At 66.8% G+C, this 20,260-nt stretch overlaps 1 protein-coding gene across 2 annotated transcripts; it reads left to right on the top strand.

Annotated features, from left to right (window-relative positions):
- The first annotated feature begins 1,352 nt into the window (after positions 1-1,352).
- TRAF2 (TNF receptor associated factor 2) lies at positions 1,353-18,948 on the top strand. Of its 2 annotated transcripts, none has more exons than XM_065928033.1 (11): positions 1,353-1,412; positions 7,481-7,690; positions 9,477-9,555; positions 9,672-9,770; positions 13,102-13,263; positions 13,522-13,596; positions 14,739-14,813; positions 16,048-16,374; positions 16,789-16,966; positions 17,347-17,495; positions 17,824-18,948. In XM_065928033.1, the coding sequence occupies exons 2-11, from the start codon at positions 7,503-7,505 to the stop codon at positions 18,040-18,042; spliced, it is 1,551 nt and encodes a 516-aa protein (XP_065784105.1). In that variant the 5' UTR covers positions 1,353-1,412; positions 7,481-7,502; the 3' UTR covers positions 18,043-18,948. The 2 variants fall into 2 exon arrangements, with proteins under 2 accessions (XP_065784105.1, XP_065784106.1); XM_065928034.1 differs by lacking the exon at positions 1,353-1,412 and adding an exon at positions 1,521-1,599.
- The last annotated feature ends 1,312 nt before the right edge of the window (positions 18,949-20,260 follow it).

Raw genomic sequence — 20,260 nt, 5'->3', positions numbered from 1 at the left:
TTACTGTCTGAGCCTCCAGGGGAGTGGCAAACTCAGCCTTGAGGTTCACAGAACTCGTGCTGGACGCAGGGTGGCCTCGCTGCTGCATGCAGGGCTGTGGTGTTTGGGACTGGGGAATTCCAACTCCAAGTCATGATTTATGCAGCGTGATGAGAGTACTTCTGGATGCCGTGTGGACCATTTACATGACGTGGCTTCACAGCCTGCCTGGTTTCGTTCACTCCGTCCTTGGGCACTTTGCTTGGCTTCCGATGCTCCCCCTGGAGCGGGGGTGCCCAGTGTGCTGCGTGACCTGCCAAAGGAATCGTGCCTGTCCCTTCCTGCAAGATGGGGAGAGCCGTCCCCTTTCCCCCATGCTGGCGTCAGAGGAGACTGTTCTCAGGTCTTTAGAAAGCTGTGTCCCACAGGAGAGAATCCGAACCGTCCCCGCCCTCCTTCAGCAGATGGGAAACGCTGTCCTGGGGTCGCACACTCAGAGGCAGCGCCCTGCCCCTCCCGACGGGGTCCTTTTGTTCTGGTCGAGACTGCGGCCTCCTTTCTAAATGTTTCCACTTGTGTGTCTGTAGGCCAAAGGAATGTATATTTGGTTTTGTTTGGTGGCAAAATTCACATAATGTGAAATTCACCATTTAAACCACTTTGAAGCTTACATTTCAGTGGCATCTGTACTTTCGTAAGGTCTGGCAACCGTCGCCGCGGCGAGATAGAGAACACTTCACTACTCGGAAAGGAGACCTCCCTTTAGGTCTTTACCCTGTAGACAGGAAGGAGGAGGGCATGGCAACCCGCTCCTGTATTCTGGCCTGGAGAATCCCATGGACAGAGGAGCCTTGTGGGCTTCACTCCATGGGGTCGCAGAGTCCGACACGACTGAGCGACTAAGCACAAGCACCCTTTAGACCGGCGGGGTCCGTTTGTACTTTTTCTCATGAATGTAACCTACTCTCGAGCCCAGCTCTGCGCCGGGACCGTGGGCCTGGGGTCGACCCTCCGTGAGTGAACAGCCACCACCAGCATAAGGAGTCGTGCAGTCCTGCCCGGAGCGAGCCCGCGGGAGACTTAAGTACCCAAGGCGCGGCAGACCCGCCCAATCGGCGCCCGCTGCGGCTCCCTGCGCGCTTCTGGTAGGCTCCAGTGTCAGTCCGTCAGGAGGCGGGAGGGGCGGGGACAGGGCCGACCAATCGGGCCCCGCTATGGCTCTCTGCAGGCCCTTGGTAGGCTTTTGTGTCAGTCCGTCAGGTGGGCGGGTCCTAATTGGGGGCGGGGAGAAATCTAGCCAGTCGGTGCTCGCTATGGCTTCCTGGGCGCCTCTGGTAGGTCCTCACAGCAGTCCGTCAGGCGGGTTCGGGGGCGGGTCGGCGGCAGCCGCGGCGGCTGGCTGGCAGGCAGTTCCGGGCGCGAGGCGACCGTTGGTGAGTCCTGACGTCGGGGTCGGGGTCGCGGTGGGGTCGGGGGTCGAGGTCTAGGGGCGGGGACGCGGGGTGGCGTGGCGCGCGGACCCGGGAGGCCCGGCGGGAGGCGCGGACGCCGCGGCGCGCACGCCGAAGGGGATTTCTCGGGGCCGGAAACTGAAAGTCGGAGCGGGCCCCACGCAGGAAGGTTCGCGAACGGCGGGGCGTCCGCTGGGGCGGGCTCGGGGCCGGCGGGGCCGCCGCGCCTCGAGCCGCCCGCGAGCTTCGGCCGCTGCCCCCACCCTTTCCTGCCCCTCTTGGGGTGCGGACGGGCTCCCCGACCTCGGGGGCCGCCGCGGGCCCCTCCGCCTGCCCCGGCCCCGCTGCGCTTTGCCCTTGCCCGACGGTGACCCCAGCCCGGGGGCGGGTACGGGGGTCCAGAGCGGAGGCAGCTGCCGGGGCGGGCGGAGCCCGGGGACCCGGCTCTGCCGTGTGTGCGGGGCCACAGGCTCGGTGGACGCCGAGCGGGCTCCCGGTGGACCCGGCGGTGGGGACAGACAGAGCCGGGGACAGCTGCGCCCGTGACGGCCGCCGCTCGGCCGACCCAGAGACTGGCAGGGCAGGGGGTGTGCCGGGCCTCGCGCCTGGCCCTGCGTGACTCACGGGCTACATGTCCCTGGCGGTGGGGCCGGCAACAGCTTTTAGCAGCTCAGTCATTGACTTTAGGTGGAGGTCCCAATTCGGCCCAAAAGTGTGGCTTGAGTTGTTTCTGTAGTTTTTAACAGCTTTATGGCGGTGTAGTTTGCATACCATAAAACTCCGTTATTGCTTGAATTTCAAACAAACTCCTAAGACGTGCTTTTGTAAAGCCTTTTCTGAGGGGCGGTAGCCTCCTCACACATTTGGGTGTCTGATGTTAGCCCCCCAGCCTGGCCCAGCTCGCACCTCAGCCCGCCCACCTGGGGGCTGAAGCCCAGCCCCCCCGGGGCTGCAGCCCCCAAAGGCCGGCGCTGTGAGTGGAGCCTCTGTGCTGTCCGGTCCCGTTGTGGGGGACAGCTGCGTGGGCTCCTGAGACACCCAGGCTGCTGCACGGGCCCTTCGGGCGTCCCAGGCTGCCTTATGCCCTGTGGCCCTGGCCTGCTGACTGCGGCAGCGGCAGGGCCGCTCGCTGTGCCCTGCGTGGTGCGGGGCGCCTGGCGGGATAAGGTGAAGGTCTTGTGTGTGCATCACTGACGCGGGCACTCTGGGGAACTGAGGGAATGGGTTGTCTCAACAGTACTTGTTATCTGGGACTAGAGCGGAAAATGTATAGCCATCACTGGGTGCTGGGGACAGTGTTTTCTTGGGGGAAGAATAGACCTTTTGACTGGAGTCAGGTGTGGGCCCCTCAGCAGTGGGAAATGCCAGCCCACCTGCCAGCACAGTCAGCGCACCAGTGTGGACTGGGCACAGCCTGGCAGGTGGGTTTCCACGGCAGGATGGCACACACACGGGCAAGGGGTGGCGGGTCGAGAGAAGAGAATGCAGAAAAAAATGACCTGCAGGCTCCATGGATCATGCCTGGAGTGGGGGGCACACATTCCTTCCATCCTCGAGTCCAGACTTGGGCTCGATGCCCTGTCCTCGAGGGGTGCTAGGACTGCTCCTTCCAGGAGATGGGTGGCTCCCTAAAGGTCTCCGTGTGTCCAGGGGGAGGGCGTGTCACTGTCCCATGGAGGGGCTGTGTCTCGGGGGAGGGACGGAGGCAGGCTCCTAGCAGCAGGGCGGAGATGGCAGGCCCGCAGGTGGTGGAGAGGCGTTCGCAGGTGGTGGAGAGGCGTTCGGGGCAGGTGTTCTTGTGGACTGGCTGTGGTTTAGGGACGTGACTATACAGCAGCGGTGGGGGTAGGAGGTGAGTAGCAGGGGTGATGCCGTGCGGGTTCCAGGATTGGGGTGCCCTGCTCTGGAGTGGGGTAGGCCGTGGCTGGGCTAGGCAGGGGGGCAGCACAGAGGAAGGGCCAGACCCAGGCGTGGGAGTCAGTGGCCAGCGGGAGCCTGGGGAGCAGGGACGGCACTCATAACCACCTGTACATGCCCGGGTCCCTCCTTCCTACTGCCAGGCCTGCGATGCCCCTGTGCCCAGGAGAGCAGGGGAGGGCTCTCTGGGAATCCGAGAGCCTGCTTGGGCAGCCTGGGGAGTCTGAGGGAGGAGCCAGGTCCCCGTCGTGTGTTTAAGGGGCTGGGGAGGCCCTGCGGTAAGTCACGTCGCGGTGGACGGCGGCCTGGCCCCGCAGTTGCAGTGTGGTTAGGTTCTGGATGCTGGGTTTTCTGGGGTGGAGGTTGTTGGGTCTTCATTTCTGCAAGTGGGCTTTCTCTAGTTGCGGCCAGCAGGGGTGCCCTAGCTGTGGCTCCAGCATGTGGGGTCTCGTTGCGGTGGCTCCTCTACTGGACTCGGGCTCAGCTGAACTCATGTCCCCTGCGTCGGCAGCTGGATCCTTAACCACCAGACACCAGGGAAGCCCCGCTTCTGGATACGGGTAGCAGGCAGAACCAGTGGGTTTCCTGACCCACTGGAGGCAGGACTGAAGGGACTGAAGCCTCGAAGGGGCACAGTTGCTCCATCGTCATTACTGTCTCCCCGTCAATGGCCCAGTTTTTTATTTTAATTTTATAAATAAATAAAAAATAACTAATCAAGTTCGAGGCTAATTACTTTACAGTATTGTAGTGGTTTTTGCCACACATTGCCGTGAATCAGCCATGGATTTACATGTGTTCCCCATCCCGATCCCCTCTCCCGCCTCCCTCCCCACCCCATCCCTCTGGGTCTTCCCAGTGCACCAGCCCCGAGCACCCGTCTCCCGCAGCCAACCTGGGCTGTGATCTGTGTCACCCTTGATACTGTTTCAGTGCTACTCTCTCAGAACATCCCACCCTCGAATGGCCCAGTTTTTAATAAGAATCTGGGTGCGTTGGCAGCACGAGTAGCTGTGAGCGGGCGCTGCGAGACGGGCGGGTGTAGTGTTTACTCCTCTTGTCTGGTGTCAGAAGTTGCTGGGTGCTGAGTTGGTACCCGATCACTTGGCATCACGTTGAGCTGGAAAGAAGGTGACGTCGTGTGAGCGGGACTGCTCACCTGGGGCTGTGGTCCTGGGGGCCGCACTGCGCACCGTGTGCAGATGTCAGGCCCTGACTCTGGCCTCGGGAGGTTTGTTGTGCAGGCGGCTTAGGCCCGGGGGGGTGGGGGCCCAAGCATTGCAAGCAGCAGGGGCGGCTGTCAGTGGGAGCATGGATTTGGGGGAGTTCAGTCCCTGCATTGGGGCATCCCAGAGGGAGGTTCTTGAGTTGAACCCGTGTGTCTGCTGGTGACAGGTGGCCCCCCCGCAGCCGCCTGTTCGACCCTTGATGTGATGTTGGTTTGGGCAGCAGCTCGCCCCTTCGAGATGACTCACTGACTCCCACGCACCGGCTGAGGACGGTGGGGCCCAGCTGCCCAGCAGCCTCGGGCTCCGCTGGGGTCTGGGTGATTTCCCGCAGGGACGGCCCTTCCCACAGGTCCTCCTGCTGTGCACGCAGGTGGGACCCGGGCTTGCGAAGGGGGCCTGCAGTGGAGGAAATGGCAAAAAGCAGTAGGTGCCAGGCGCCCCCACCCTCCCAGGGGCTGCAGCCCACCTGGGGGCTGCTTTTGTGTTAAAACCCATTTCTAAGGTTGCCCTGCTGTCGTCAACGTTGTGAAGCAGGGTTGTTCTGGACAAATGTGTATGAGTGTGCCATGATTAGGGATTTCACCATCTTTTTTGGATTCTCTGGGAATACAAGCTCCATCTCTTTATTTTAAAAGTGAGGTACTGATACGGCAAGGTGTACAAGTTCCGAGCGTACGGCCAGACACGCCTGTGTCCGCGCGCAGCCGCTGCTCGCCTCCCGGGCGTCCTCCCCTCCCGCAGCTCTGGCCCTCCTACGTGGAAACTGTTCCGCTGCTCACAAGGTTTCTTCTTTGTTTCCACAAGGTTTCTGACTCCAAATGTGTGATTTTTCCACACCAAGCAGTTCTCCATTTCTTTCTCTTTTTTAATTAATTAGCTAGTTTCCTTTTGGCTGTGCTGGGCCTTTGTTGCTGGGGGCTCCTCTCTCGTGCCGGGGGCGGGGGCTGCTCTCGGGCTCCCGGCTGCAGGGCGCGCAGGTCCGTAGCTGTGGCTCAGGCCCTGCTGCCCCGCGCGTGCTGGGATCTCCCGACCAGGGGCTGGATCCGTGTCTGCTGCTCTGGCAGGCAGGTTCCTCACCACTGGGCCACCAGGGGAGCCTCCGTTTCGCGATGGACGCCGACCGGTGTCCTGGCGCCTGGAGTCAGCGCAGGCCCCCCGTTCAGGCTCGGCCCCGCACCGCTGCCCCCACCCCACCTCCGATGGCAGTGGGCGGGCGAGGCCTCCCGTGCTTCAGACCCGCCGACTGTAAATTGAGGTTTTTCATGACCCCTCCTTGGGGTCAGTGATTTGCCAGCAGAGCTCTGAGAACTCAGAGAATCTCAAGTGTCAGCCCGCTGGGAGGGCCGCCCAGGCCAGGTGTGGAGGGGGAGGGCGGCCCCACCCCCCGTGCGCGTCCCGTGTCCCGCTAGAAGCTGTCCAAACCCCCCGGTTTAGAGTCTTCTAGAGGACTCCCCTGTGAAGGCATGCTTGGTTAAATCGTCGGTAAGTCATCTCTAGTTCCCCTCACCCCCCCTCCCCCGCCCAGGAGATGGGAGTGGTGGTGAAGGGGCAATCCGGCCCCATTGCCCAGGAAGCCCTGGGGGTCTGGGTGCTGCCAGCAGGGAGAAGCCCCAGTGCCTGCTGCCTCAGAATCGCCCCAGGGCAGCCACCTCCCAGCTCCTTCATCTTCTGTTAGCTTTGCCTGTCCTCCAACTCCCCGTAACTGGAGTTATTCTGTAAGTAATTTTGTCTAGTAGAAATGGCGTTTAACAAAATGTCACTTTGTTGTGTAAAGTTAACGCGTTCCTGTCTGGAGCGTATTTTGGGGTGTGGGTTAAGCGCGAGGCCAGGGCCGGGCGCACGGGCGCAGTCCTCCTTGTTTTTTACCACCTTGCTGAAGAGAAGTCAGGATTCAGAAAATAAACTGGAAGCTTGGAAGGCCCAGAAGGGGTTTGCTTCCAGGTTGGAGGCTCCTGACACTTGACCCCTGACATCTGTCACCCTGAGTAGAAAGGCCGCCGGCCGCCCGCCTGTGAGCGCGGGTGGGTGCAGTGCGGGCCAGAGGGGCCCGAGATGTCTGGGCGGGCAGCTCTGCGAGCGCGTGGTTCGGGTGGAGCCTGGGCACGAGCTTAGAGCCTCTGTGGTGTCCCTCGTTACGATTCTTTTTTTTTTTTAGTTCTACCAGTTTATGGCTACCAGCCCATCTCCCTGCGCCCTCATACCCGCATGCTCGGCCATGTAACCCATGGCCTGCAGCCCGCCAGGCTCCTCTGTCCATTGGATTTTCCAGGCAAGAATAGCGGAGTGGGTTGCCATTGCCTTCCTCACTCTGTTACAGTTAAGGCTTACAGTGCATTTACAGATGTGACTGGAATGAACTATTCAAGGCTGTAAGCGCTGAGGCCTCCCAGGGCGCCCTCGCTCTGGGCCAGGGAGCTGTGACTGCTAAGGGGGGGTGAGGCCTGCAATGTGTTGGGGCCTTTTCTCTCTCTATTGCTCATAAAGGAGACTGTTTTGTGGTTCTTTAGCGTCCAACGGGAGTACAGTCCATGGGTTAGTGAAATGGGCTCCATCTGCCACAGGAGGTGTGGTCAGCCAGCCGCGTTTCGGTGGGAAGCCGCCACAGGCTGACCGGGCGAGTCAGTCAGAGCTGTCCAGTGTTTCCCGAGCATCATAACGATCGCCGCCTCAAGGCGATGGCCGGGCCCGAGGAGTGAGGGCTGTGGTCTCCGTTGGATGCAGGCAGGGCCGGCTGGCCTGGGAGAGGGGCCGCCCCGTGGGGGGTGCCCGCTGCCGCAGCCTCAGCCCCCGCGTGCTCGAGACCAGTGTCCTGCCTCAGACTTCACCCCCACAGCCCAGTGGCCTCGGCCCCTGGTGACCACACGCGTCCCCAGACCCTCCCTGACGCGCTGTGCTCTCCCTTAGGGCTTGGTGGGGTGCGGCGCTCATGGCTGCGGCCAGCGTGACCCCTCCCAGCTCCCTGGATCTGCCGCAGCCCGGCTTCTCCAAGACCCTCCTGGGGACCAAGCTCGAGGACAAGTACCTGTGCTCGGCCTGCAGGAACGTGCTCCGCAGGCCCTTCCAGGCGCAGTGCGGCCACCGCTACTGCTCCTTCTGCCTGAGCAGCATCCTGAGGTGGGGCCCGCGGGGGGCGAGGCGGGCGTCCCCCGGGGCGGTGCTCCCACTTCTCTCCCCCGGGCCGGTGCTCCCGCTCCTCTCCCCCGGGCCGGTGCTCCCGCTCCTCTCCCCCGGGCCGGTGCTCCCGCTCCTCTCCCCCGGGCTCAGTGCTCACGCTCCTCTCCCCCGGGCTCAGTGCTCCCGCTCCTCTCCCGTGGGTCGGTGCTCCCGCTCCTCTCCCCCGGGTAGGTGCTCCCGCTCCTCTCCCGGGCTCAGTGCTCCCGCTCCTCTCCCCCGGGCCGGTGCTCCCGCTCCTGTCCCGGGCTCAGTGCTCCCGCTCCTCTCCTCCAGGTCAATGCTCCCGCTCCTCTCCCCCGGGTCAGTGCTCCCGCTCCTCTCCCCCGGGCCCAGTGCTCCCGCTCCTCTCCCCCGGGTTGGTGCTCCCGCTCCTCTCCCGGGTCAGTGCTCCTGCTCCTCTCTCCTGGGTCAGTCCTCCCGCTCCTCTCCCGGGTCAGTGCTCCCGCTCCTCTCTCCCGGGCTCAGTGCTCCCGCTCCTCTCCCGGGCTCAGTGCTCCCGCTCCTCTCTCCCGGGCTCAGTGCTCCCGCTCCTCTCCCGGGTCGATGCTCCCGCTCCTCTCCCCCGGGCCGGTGCTCCCGCTCCTCTCCCCCGGGCTCAGTGCTCCCGCTCTTCTCCCCCGGGTCGGTGCTCCCACTCCTCTCCCCCGGGCTCAGTGCTCCTGCTCCTCTCTCCCGGGCTCAGTGCTCCCGCTCCTCTCTCATGGGTCGGTGCTCCCGCTCCTCTCCCCCGGGTCAGTGCTCCCGCTCCTCTCCCGGGTCAGTGCTCCTGCTTCTCTCTCCCGGGTCAGTCCTCCTGCTCCTCTCCCCCGGGCTCAGTGCTCCCGCTCCTCTTCCCCGGGTCTGTGCTCCCACTCCTCTCTCCCGGGCTCAGTGCTCCCGCTCCTCTCCCGGGCTCAGTGCTCCCGCTCCTCTCCCCCGGGCCGGTGCTCCCGCTCCTGTCCCGGGCTCAGTGCTCCCACTCCTCTCTCCCGGGCTCAGTGCTCCCGCTCCTCCCCCGGGTCAGTGCTCCCGCTCCTCTCTCATGGGTCGGTGGTCCCGCTCCTCTCCCCCGGGTCAGTGCTCCCACTCCTCTCCCGGGCTCAGTGCTCCCTCTCCTCTCCCGGGCTCAGTGCTCCCGCTCCTCTCTCCTGGGTCAGTCTTCCCGCTCCTCTCTCCTGGGCTCAGTGCTCCCGCTCCTCCCCCGGGTCAGTGCTCCCGCTCCTCTCCCGGGCTCAGTGCTCCCGCTCCTCTCCCGGGCTCAGTGCTCCCGCTCCTCTCCCGGGCTCAGTGCTCCCGCTCCTCTCTCCCGGGTCGGTCCTCCCGCTCCTCTCTCCCGGGTCAGTGCTCCCGCTCCTCTCCCCCGGGTCGGTGCTCCCGATCCTCTCCTGGGTCGGTCCTCCTGCTCCTCTTTCCCGGGCTCGTTGCTCCCGCTCCTCCCCCGGGTCAGTCCTCCGCCCCTACGCGTCTCTGCTGGAAACCAGGCAATCTGCCGGAGCTGCAGGCTCGCAGCCCTTTGCCCCGGGCGCCCATGTCCCTGAGGGCTTGGGGCCGGGGGCAGTGGCCAGTCCTCAGGAGGACAGTGTCCCTGGCTCCCGTGTCCGCGTGTGGGCTCTGTGGGCGCACACGGCCCTGTGCCTGCTGGCCGCCCCGCTTGGTGGCCGTGGGCATGCCAGGGCCGTGGGGTGGGTCTGGTGGCCAGCGGCCTGCCCGCTGCGCGTGGCAAGCTCACAGGCCGCTCCCCCCCCAGCTCCGGGCCCCAGAGCTGCGCCGCCTGCGTGCAGGAGGGCATTTACGAGGAGGGCATCTCGATCCTGGAGAGCAGCTCGGTGAGTGAGCCGTCGGCGCTGTGCTGGCCATGTCAGGAGGGGCGGCCTGGCCCGAGCCTGGCCCTGGGCCTGGGGTGGCTGGCGGGGGGCTCACCCGAGGGCTGCTCTCTCCCCAGGCGTTCCCAGACAATGCTGCCCGCAGGGAGGTGGAGAGCCTGCCGGCAGTCTGTCCCAGCGAGGGCTGCTCCTGGAAGGGGACCCTGAAGGAGTACGAGGTAGGGGCTGCCTGCCGCCGGCTCTGCCTCCCCCAGGGCAGCGTCGGCCTCCACGGAGGAGAGGCAACTGCCGCTGGGGTGGCCGGACGCGTGGCCGGGGGCGGGGAGCTCGCCATCTGTGGCCGTTTCCTGGGGTGGCCGGGGTCAGGGGGCTCGCTGTCTGCGGGCGTTTCCTGGGGTGGCCGGGGGATGGGGAGCAGCGGTGTGCGCCAGGCCCGGCTTGGCCCGAGCGCCACACGGGCGAGGAGTCAGCCTTCTCGCTGCCAGGCTTGTGCTGTCCCCTTGCCGAGCGTGTTCTCGCTGGAGGGCGCAGGAGTGGCCCGCTTGTCGGTTCTGGGGTCACAGGAAGGCGTCTTGACGAGGTGCCAGCGACAAGGGCAGTGGCTGGGTGCGTCTCTGTGGGCCCCTCTGGCAGGTTGGGGCACCTGTGTGCCAGCCTCCCTCTGGCAGCCGGGCCTGCCGCCCTGCCGTCTCCTCAGCAGCCGGGCCACGGCTCCTCTGGGGCTCGCGTGCCGCTGGAGGCTCTCCTCTGCGGGTCGCCCGGACGAGCCGTGCCCTCAGCACTTCCCGGTGGCCGGGTGCTGCCCGCGGAAGGCGGGGTGCCCACGCTGTGGCGGGTCATACCCCGGCTAGGCCTAGTCTTGGAACGGGGGAGCCTGCCCCAGGCTCCAGGGGGAGGGGCCTCGGGCCGTCACGCCGAGGCCGCTCTCAGCCGTGGGGTCTGACGAGGGGTCTGAGGGCGGGGAGCGCGACAGGGCAGGGTGGCTGGGCCCAGCCCGAGGCGACAGGGCTCGAGTGTGCGGGCCCGGGGGAGGCCTCGGGGCTGTACAGCCCCCCGGCGAGGCTGCAGGGCCCCTGTTCTCCCGGACCACAGAGCAGCCTCCCAGCAGTGGGGTGTGCGGGCTGTCCTGAGTTTCCCCCTGAGGGCGGGGCCCATCGGCCCTGGAGTGGGGGTCCCGGGCCCCCAGGGCTCCTCTTGTCCTGCTCCTGGCCCTGGGCACTGCCCAGCGGTGCTCTCTGTCGCCCGACTCGGCGTTGGCTTCAGGCTCTCGGGGTCTGCATTTTGCCAGAGCAGCTTGTCTGCGTCTCTGGGGGAGCCTGTGGTCAGGGGGCAGGAGGCGTGCTCTGCTCGGATGAGGCTCCAGGCCTCCCTGTGCCCCTCCCGGGCGCGGGCCCCCAGTCCCTGGGCCGCCGGGGGGCAGAGGCGCAGACGGGAAGCCCGTCTGTGGGCGGGCCTGCCCTGTCGCTGCCTGGGGCTGTCCAGAGAGGAGGCCTTGGGGCAGGGTCTCCCTGGGAGGCTGGGGGACGCCGTGATGCTCTTTGAGGGGACCAGAGGTCCCTGGGGACAGGTGGAGTAACCCCAGCTCCCGAACCTTCGGGGCTTGCTCCTGCCTCCGGCTGGCAGTGCGGGTGGCAGCTTCGAGGGCCTCTGGCCGAGAGCCTGGGACCACAGCCAGCCGTGGGCCCGCTGGCCCTGCAGGCATGCGGGCTGGAAAGTCCCTGGCTGGGCCTGGGAGCTCAGGAAAGTCCCCGAGGGGGTGGTCATGTGGGAGGCGGGCCTGCCTGGCCTCTGAGTGCAGCCTCTGGCGCAGGCATAACCTGTCATCGGCTTGAGAGGCCACTGCAGACAAGGCTGCCTCGGTGTGCGGCGTGGGGGCCCCGCCCTCAGCCCTGCGCCAAGACGTCTGCCCTCTGGCTTGCTCAGAACTGGGGCTGTGCTGGGAAATGCTGGGGCTGCAGCTGAGCTCCTGAGGGTGTGGAAAGATGGGGAAAATCCTGCGTAGCCTTTGAATAAGCTCTTCCCTTGCAGTGATGTCTAGCGTTTTCTAAGAACCCAGTGAGATAACGTTCCAGTTCAGTCAGAAGATGGTGGAGCGCCTGCCAAATGCAGGTGGGGGCGGCTGGGGGCTGCTGTCTAGAAGTGGGACTCAGGGAACAGCAGGGAGAAAGGGCCTCGGACTTCAGAGGAGGGTCCGGGCGGACCTGGGTGGGGACCAGGCTATGGGGCTGTCGCAGCTGAAAGGGGCGCAGAACGGGCATGCTGGCCCCTGCCGGGGCGTCCAAAGTTGAAACACCTGAACATTTGGTTTGAACTCTGGCTGACGGCGTGTTTGTTGATGTATCCGTGCCGTCCGAGAGGAGTGGAGCTGACAGAGCCAGCCCGGCCCAGCCCGGCCCCTGAGCGTGTCTCTGCTCCGGGCCCAGGGGCGGCCGCCGTGGAGTGGGGCCGGGCTCAGCCAGGACAGGCCTTCCTCTCTGGGCGTGGCCGGGCTGCCCCGTGCCCAGCCTCCAGCGTTTGCAGTGATCAGATCCAGGTGCCCCTGGCGCTGCCGTTCGTGCCTCTGGAGCCGCGGGCGTGTCTGAGGCTCCTGCCTGCTTGTGGTTTGCCCTGTGCTCAGTGCGGTCAGACCAGAACCCTCTGGGGAGCTGGGTTGCCCTGGGGCTCAGGGACGTGCCCCCGGGCGTGCCTGCAGGGCGGCAGCCCTGGGGCAGGGGTCCCTCCCGTCTGCTCGCTGTGCCTGGCATCGTCCTGCGCACCGCCGTGCGGCCTGTCTGCGTCCCGGGGCCCAGCCTCCACAGCAGCGTCCCTGACGCCCCCCCGGCCGTGTGGGGCTGCCTGGGGGCTGCGTCCCACCTGATGTGCACTCCGGGGGCGGTGTGGAGCTGGGGTCCTGGGGCACCCAGCCCTGCAGCCCAGAGTGGCCCATGCCTGGCAGGCGCCCGGCTTGCGTCTCCACGGAGTGGTCGTGTTGACGTGATGTGGATTGGACTGCAGTTTTTATAAAACGATCGCACACAAAGCATCATGTCCCGTTTTCTGCTTCCTGCCTCCTCCTGCGCCCCTTCCGGCTAGTATCCTGACGGCTCTCCCGGTCTCTGCCTGTCCCCTGGGCCCGCCACCCCACTCACCCCGTGGCCACCCCAGCGCCCGGCAGGCCCAGCTCTCACGGCCGCGGCATCACCTCTCCTGGGATAGCCTGGGCCTGGGTGATCATTTGGGGCCCCAGGCTGGGACCCCGCGTCCCCGGCCGCCTCACCCATGGCCTCGGCTGCAGGAGGGCGAGGGGAGGAGCCTCTGACTGTCCCTTGGGCCGCGGTGGCTCTCCTCTGCCTTTCGTCCTTTAAGAGCCTGTCCCTCTGCCTCCGTGCCCCCCTCACTGTTCCCTCTGTGTCCGGAAGGTGGGGCTCCGCCAGCTGGACCTGGGTCCTGACCTCTGCCTTTGAGCAGGGGTGCCGGAGTGAGTAAGGGGGTCCCGTGGCCCGGACAGAACTGCGGCTGCGGCCAGAATCCCGCCAGCGGCCCGCTGTCACCCACTCCCTATATTGCCAGAGCTGCCACGAAGGACACTGCCCGTTCATGCTGACCGAGTGCCCGGCGTGTAAAGGCCTCGTGCGCCTTGGCGAGAAGGAGCACCACCTGGAGCACGAGTGCCCGGAGCGGAGCCTCAGCTGCCGGCACTGCAGGGCGCCCTGCTGCCCAGCCGACATGAAGGTGAGCGCGGGGGCGGCACGTGGGGCCGTGTCTCACTCCCTCGGCCTCCTGGTGGCTGGATGGGCCTGGCCCCGAGCCTCGGATGCCCTCCACATGCGCCCGGACGGGGCTCTGATGGCCAGACGGGGCCGGCCCCGAGCCTCGGATGCCCTCCACATGCGCCCGGACGGGGCTCTGATGGCCAGACGGGGCCGGCCCCGAGCCTCGGATGCCCTGCACGCCTGGCCGGGGCTCTGACGGCCGCCGCGCCCCTTGCAGGCACACCACCAGATCTGCCCCAAGTTCCCCCTGACGTGCGACGGCTGCGGCAAGAAGAAGATCGCCCGGGAGAAGGTGGGCGCTCTGGGGCGGGGGTGGGCTCCGTGTCCCCCTCCCACGGCATCGCCCGGCGGCTGCGCCCTCGGCCCGCGGGAGCGGGACCTGGTACTCGGGCGCTGCGCTGGGGCTCCTTGTGCCCTGGGTCTCGGCCTCTGAGGGTGGGGCGGGGGGAGGCGGCTCTCATTGCTGCTGCAGCGCGTGGTCTCACAGACCCCTTTCACGTCCCTCTGGCTGTGCGGGGAGCTGACCTGTGTGGCCAGCTCTCTCCAGCCCTCTGCTCTGGGGGGAGGACACGAGCCCTGTGGCCTGTCCTCGGGGAGGCGGCTGTGGTGCGTCTGACAGAGTCCGTCTGTCTCCTCCTTTGAGCACCTGGGGTCGCTCTGTAGCGCTTGTTTGCAGGTGTGTGGGGCATCGCGGCGCTCCAGGCCGAGGACTGGGAGGCGAGTGCGTTCTGGGCGCTTGGGGGCTCGAGGCCCTCCTGGGCTGGGAGGGGGCCCCGTCCCGCCGCACCCTGCTGGCCTCGGTGCCTCAGGCCTGGCCACACAGGGCGAGGACTGCATCCCAGCTGGTTTCAGGTGGTGACGCTCGGGTTGTGAGCGTGACCAAGAGCTTTTCTGCGTTGAGTGTCACCAGCATCCCCCCCATTTTTTTTAATATTGGGGTGTAGTTTGATCGCTGGAGGAGGCCATGGCATCCCACTCCAGTATTCTTGCGTGGAGAATTTCATGGACAGGGGAGCCTGGCGGGCTACAGTCCGTGGGGTTGCAAAGGGTCAGATAGGACTGAGCCACTCCCGCTAACTCACCTCCAGCCTTAGAGCCCCGGGGCTGTAGACCGGCTGGCGGGGAGGCGGCAGGGCTGCTTTCTGGGACTGGGAGACCTGCGCGGGGAACAGAGGCTCCGCGGGTGACCTGGGATGTCCCTCAGCCTGTGCTGGCTTCAGGCACACAGCTGGCTGAGTTTGCACGTGTGCGTGTGAGCATGAGCGTGTGGGTGCTCTTCGGCTTTGGGAGCACCTTACTGGCCTTTGTCTGGCTTGAGTGTGCAGAGGCCGGTGGGGTGGGTCCAGGAGCCCTTGCTCGGACTCTGACCTGGTCGGGGCCGCAGGGGTGAGCGGCCGGAGCAGAGGGGAGCGGTGCTGACCCCGGGCCCGTCAGTTTCAGGACCACGTCCGGACGTGTGGCAGATGTCGAGTCCCGTGCCGATTCCACGCCGTCGGCTGCCCTGAAATGGTGAGTCCCAGTCTGCAGCTGGCCCAGCTTCTGGTTCTCAAGCAGAGGCCCTTCTGGACACGTCTCCCCTCTTGCTCCAGCCCGGCCGCGGGTGTCCCGGCTCTGTCCATGTCCTCCCGGTGGTCCTCAGTGCCCAGTCTTAGCCACCCCGTGGAAAGGATGCCCAGCATGTTGCGCCCCTCCCCCCCGGGTCTGGCCACGCCCCTGCCCATCCGCTCACCTCGCTTCACCTGGCTGTTGCGGCCACAAGCCCTGTGGTCATCCTGGACCTGCCTCCTGTCTCGTGTCCCGGCCAGTCTCCGGACAAGCTTCTGTTCTGCCCAGACAGCCCCCAGCCCTCCCCGCCTCACTTCTGTGGTCTGCATGGCCCCGCTGTGTGATCCTGCTCCAGCCACTGGCCTAGCTGTCCTCCGGCACGCCGGCTTTCTCTGGACCTTGAACCCACCTCTCTGCAGCCGCGGCTGCCCGCTTCTCTGCGGCTCCCTCGGGTCTGGGCAGCGCCCTGTGCGCGTGGCCCCGGCCCTCCTCTCTCACCTGTTCCGTGTCCCTGAGGGCTGGGTGTGTGTCAGCCTGGCCGGTAGAGACGGGCGCCCCAGCCCTGCCCTCGGCGGGGCGGCCTGCTGGCGGTGCTGTCACCTGCGGACTGGGCGTCGCTGGGTCTCAGCAACTGCTTTGTTTTTCTGCGGGTGAACGAGGGTGGGGCCCCTTCCGTCCCCTCGGCCTGTGTGTGCCTGCCTGCTTCTGGACACTGCGCTGCTGGTTATTTCGTGGGCCCAGGGGCTGTTAGCGCCAGCAGAGGGGCCCGGGGCGCGAGTGGCTTCTTCCCGGTCCACGGAGGGCCCCGTCCTGTTGACCTCGTGGCTCCAGCAGCAGCCTCAGCAGAGCCGCCACGTCAGGCATCCGAGGTTCCCGCACGCTAGGCCTCATGTGGGGCTTCATCCCTTTATTTGCGCTTTAGACTTTCTTAGTCCTTCTGACCCTCCACACTCGCTGTGGAGCTTTGGAAGGGACGTGGCTGCACAGTCAGGTCTGTGCGGGGGGGCTGCCTGAAGGTGACCTTCACCCCCGTCCCGAGCTTAAACACGAGTCGGGCGCGGAGGGAGGCCTGTGTCTCGAGGACAGGGTGGGCGCAGCGTCGGGCGTGGCGCTGGCAGCTCAGGGTGGGCCTCGGGCGCCCCGCCTGCCGAGGTCCAGGCCCGGGGCCTGGCGGGGCTCAGCGCTGTGTCCTCGGCAGGTGGAGAGTGAGAAGCAGCAGGAGCACGAGGCGCAGCGGCTCCGGGAGCACCTGGCCCTGCTGCTGGGCGTCCTGCTGGAGGCCGGGCGGCCCCCGGGGGACGGCCGCCCGCTCCTCGGCCAGGGCGAGGGCGCCTGGGAGGCCAGCACACCCTCCAGGGCAGCGGAGCTGCTGCAGAGGTGCGAGGCCCTGGAGCGGAAGACGGCCACCTTTGAGAACATCGTCTGTGTGCTGAACCGCGAGGTGGAGCGGGTGGCCGTGACGGCCGAGGCCTGCGGCCGGCAGCACCGGCTGGACCAAGACAGGATCGAGGCCCTGAGCAGCAAGGTCCGTGCTGGGGGGGGTGCGTGCCCCCAGCGCCCAGGCCGCCTCAGACGGGCCGGCGCCGCGGCGTGTCCGAGCCAGGGCCGGGTGGCGCCTGGCTGTCCGGCGGGCTCCCTGCTCCGCCTGTGCCTGAGCAGAGCTCCCCGGAGTCCCTTCTCCGACGGGGCAGAGGTGGCCGCGGGGACGTGCTTGCTGTGTGTGTGGACTCACACACACGTTTCCTAATGGGGTGGGGGTCTCGGGGGCATGGAGCCGACCTGTGACAGCTGAGCCCCACAAGGCTGAGGCGCTGGGTGAGGAGCCGTCCTCCTGAGGAGGGGAGACAGGCCTGGAGGTCCTCACAAGCTCGTTCGTGCCGGGCGGAGGTTGGTCTCCGTGGGCCGGCAGAGGCCCGTCCTCATGGCCCCGCACCCCCAGGTGCAGCAGCTGGAGAGGAGCATCGGCCTGAAGGACCTGGCCATGGCCGACCTGGAGCAGAAGGTCCTGGAGATGGAGGCGTCCACCTTCGATGGCGTGTTCATCTGGAAGATCTCGGACTTCTCCAGGAAGCGGCAGGAAGCCGTGGCCGGCCGCACGCCCGCCATCTTCTCCCCAGGTGCTCTCCCGGGCCTTCCCACCCCCACTCCTGGGTCGGGGTCAGCTCCAGGCCTGGCTCCTGGCTCCGCAGCAGCCTCCCTCACATGGCCACCCCCACTGCGTTCAGTCACCCCCTCCGCTCCTCATTGGACGGGCGGTCGTCCGGACCGGAGGTGGCTGACCTTGGCCCTCGGCCCAGAGCGTTGCGAGCTGTGCGTTGACCTGGCCCGAGCCTCCCGGCTGGCAGCGAGGCCAACGTGGGCTCACGTTCAGGCCCCCTTTCTGAGCGCTCTGTGTCTGTCTGCGCCGGCACTGACCCTCCCCGAGCCCGGGCTGAGCGGCGGGTGCCGTGGGGAGGCCGCGTGGCCGCCCGGGCTCACCCGCCGCCCCCGCCCGCAGCCTTCTACACCAGCAGGTACGGCTACAAGATGTGCCTGCGCGCCTACCTCAACGGGGACGGCACCGGGCGCGGCACGCACCTGTCCCTCTTCTTCGTGCTGATGCGGGGCCCGCACGACGCCCTCCTGCGCTGGCCCTTCAACCAGAAGGTGCGCGGGGCAGCCGGGCAGAAGCGGGGACCCGGGTCTAGGTCAGCACGGAAGTGAGGGGACGCAGCCTGTGGCCCTCGCCGACGGCGTGGTGTCCCCGAGCGCGGGCGGGGTCCTGCTTCTCCCTGGAGCGCGCGGCTCCTGGGCCGGGGCAGCTGGGAGCTCCCGAGAAAATGCCCGCGAGGCGCGTGTCCTCAGAGGAGCCCACGGCCCATGGGCCACGCGCCAGCCTCGGGTCTCTGTCAGCAGACAGGGCAGGGCAGAGACGGACAGGCCCGGCCGGCCGCGGGGTGTGACGCCCCCTCGCCCCCGGGTGCTCTCCTCCCAGGTGACCCTGATGCTGCTGGACCAGAACCACCGCGAGCACGTGATCGACGCCTTCAGGCCCGACGTGACCTCGTCGTCCTTCCAGAGGCCGGTCAGCGACATGAACATCGCCAGCGGCTGCCCGCTCTTCTGCCCCGTCTCCAAGATGGAGGCCAAGAACTCCTACGTGCGTGACGACGCCATCTTCATCAAAGCCATCGTGGATCTGACGGGGCTCTAGCCGCCTCGCACAGCAGGGCCCGCGCTGGGTGGGCTCTGCTGAGCTGTCCCAAGGGGCCCGTCCTGAGCGGGGCTGGGCTCAGGGGCTGCGTGTCCCGGCTGGGTGCGCCCCGCAGGCCTGGAGCCCTCAGCCTGCAGCAGGGCGGCCGCGGCGAGGAGCCCGGGAGAGGACGGCCTCGGGCCTGGCTGCCGCTCGGAGGGGAGCCCTGCTGGGCCAGCCTGGCCAGGCTGCACGCGGGGGTGCCCCGTGTCCCCCGCCCTGCGGGGTGTGGGGGTGGGCCCAGCCCTGCCGAGACGCGCCGACCTCCCTGTCGGCGCGGGGAGGCGCGCTCAGACCCTCGGCACTCTGCCCAGAGCTGCCCTGGCACCGGCCCTGGCTATCTCCCAGCGTCCCGCGGCTCCCGGACTCCACGGACCCCGGGGAGGTCAGCTGTTCTCCTGGGAGACTGCGTGCTGGGCGGTCCCGTCCTTCAGGCCTCGCCAGGGGCTGCCGTGGAGAGCGGGCCCAGGCCTGCAGAGTGTGGTGGCTTTGTCTTCGGGGCGAGGGGCCTGACGTCGCGTCACGCGCAGGAGCAGCCGCGCCGCCCTGGGGTCCCCGCGACAGTGGCAGAGCCCAGGCGGCCCGAGCATGGGGTGCACCTGCTGGACCCTGGCGGGGCCTCAGCCCTGGGGGCCCCCGGCCGGGCGCAGGTCCTGGCCGCTGGCTGTCCACGCCTGGGACTGGGAGGCGCGGCGGCCAGGTTCTCAGAGACCTGGTGACACTGGACGCCCTCAGCGCCGTCGCCGCCACTTCTCTGGTTCGAGAAGTTAAAACAGAGAAGGACACAGAGGGATGAGCTGTGAGCCCGGAGCTGACATGTGTAACGTTTTGAATTATGTATTTTAATTACAAAGACGTTGCAGAAAAGTGGAGTCCTGCTTCCTTGCCTGGCGCTGCCCTTGCCGAGGCGGGGCGTCTGCTGGGTGCGTGTCCCGTCTGTCTCCCGATTTGGTCTCCCACACGTGGGCCGCGTGCACCGGCTCCCCCGCGGGGCCTCGTCCTCTGCCCCGGGGGGGAGGCCTGGCGTGCTGAGCATGGCGGGTGTGTGAACGCCAGGCCCCCCACCTGTTGCCTCCCCACTCCGCTCCCGTGAGCACACGCCTGCCCGTGCCCGGCGGGGCGTCCCCGCCGCCCTGCGTCCCGTCCACCCTGCGCACAGGCCCGCAGCTCCCGCAGGACCCCTCCTGACTGGAGGAAGCACTCGGGACCCTGAGCTTGTCTGTGCCGCTGCGGTCGGTGAAGGAACATCCTGTGTGTGTCATTCACGGCCGATAGTCGTCATGGGTTGTGTCCCCCACAAGCTAGGAAGTGCTGTTTCTCAGTAACTTAGAACGTGAGCTGGTTTGGAATGACAGCCTTTACAGAGAGAAGTTAAAGGGAGGCATTAGGCTGGGCTCAATCCCTCATGCCCAGAGTCTGGACGCGCAGGTCAGAGGAGCGTGCCGCGTTGAGCCGGGGTTTGGGGGGAGGTGTCTGCGTCCGGAGCCCCAGAGACAGTGGGCGAGCCCAGGAAGAGCCGGAGGGCGCCTCCCCAGCAGCGGCCCTGCCAGCCCCATGAGCTCGGACCTGAGCCTCCAGGACTCGGAGAGGATCAGTCCTCCGTTTCAACCGTCCCGGTGTGCGGCTCAGTGTCCGGGCCGCCGGGGAGGGCTCAGTTATGCGTCCGCGGCCTCTCAGACACGAGCGCCTGGCCGCTCCGGCGGTCACTTTTGACGCGTCTCACTTTCTGCCCCGTGTGTTTTGAGACTGCTGTTAGCTGCACACACGTGTGGGATGGTTCTGTCTACTTGGTGAGTCGGCTGCCTCGCTAGACATCGTAACTACCTCTTTCTAGTCAGTCGTCAAACGTGTTTGGAGAACTTGGGAGAGGGCTTCCCGGTGCTGCTGCTGCCGCCTCTTGCTCACGTCCTGTCCTTCCTATCGGAAGAGCTCCTCCACCAGACCCGACGGAGCAGGTCCTTCTCACTGGAGACCCAGCTCCAGGCTGTCTCCTTTTGCCCAGCACTCAGAAAAGATTCACTGCTTCTGGGACCTCCCTGGCGGGCCAGTGGCTAGGATTCCCGCCTCTGACTGCCACGGCCCGAGTTCAATCCCCAGTCAGAAGCAGAGGTCCCACCAGCCAAGGCGTGCCCCCGGGAGTGCTGCTTCCGCGGCCCCGGGTCTCGGGGAGGAACGCGCA

This window comes from Muntiacus reevesi, chromosome 3 (genome assembly GCF_963930625.1).
Source record: "Muntiacus reevesi chromosome 3, mMunRee1.1, whole genome shotgun sequence".
Classification (NCBI taxonomy): Eukaryota; Metazoa; Chordata; class Mammalia; order Artiodactyla; family Cervidae; genus Muntiacus; species Muntiacus reevesi.
Note: the sequence above shows the minus strand (reverse complement) of the source record. Positions and strands in the feature narration are given on the sequence as shown.

Excerpts from the sequence above, each read along its gene's own strand:
- TRAF2 (XM_065928033.1), top strand. The coding sequence starts at position 7,503 with ATGGCTGCGGCCAGCGTGACCCCTCCCAGCTCCCTGGATCTGCCGCAG. Across the intron at positions 16,375-16,788 it reads TCGAGGCCCTGAGCAGCAAG|GTGCAGCAGCTGGAGAGGAG; the intron begins GTCCGTGCTGGG and ends CCGCACCCCCAG. Across the intron at positions 17,496-17,823 it reads GCTGGCCCTTCAACCAGAAG|GTGACCCTGATGCTGCTGGA; the intron begins GTGCGCGGGGCA and ends CTCTCCTCCCAG.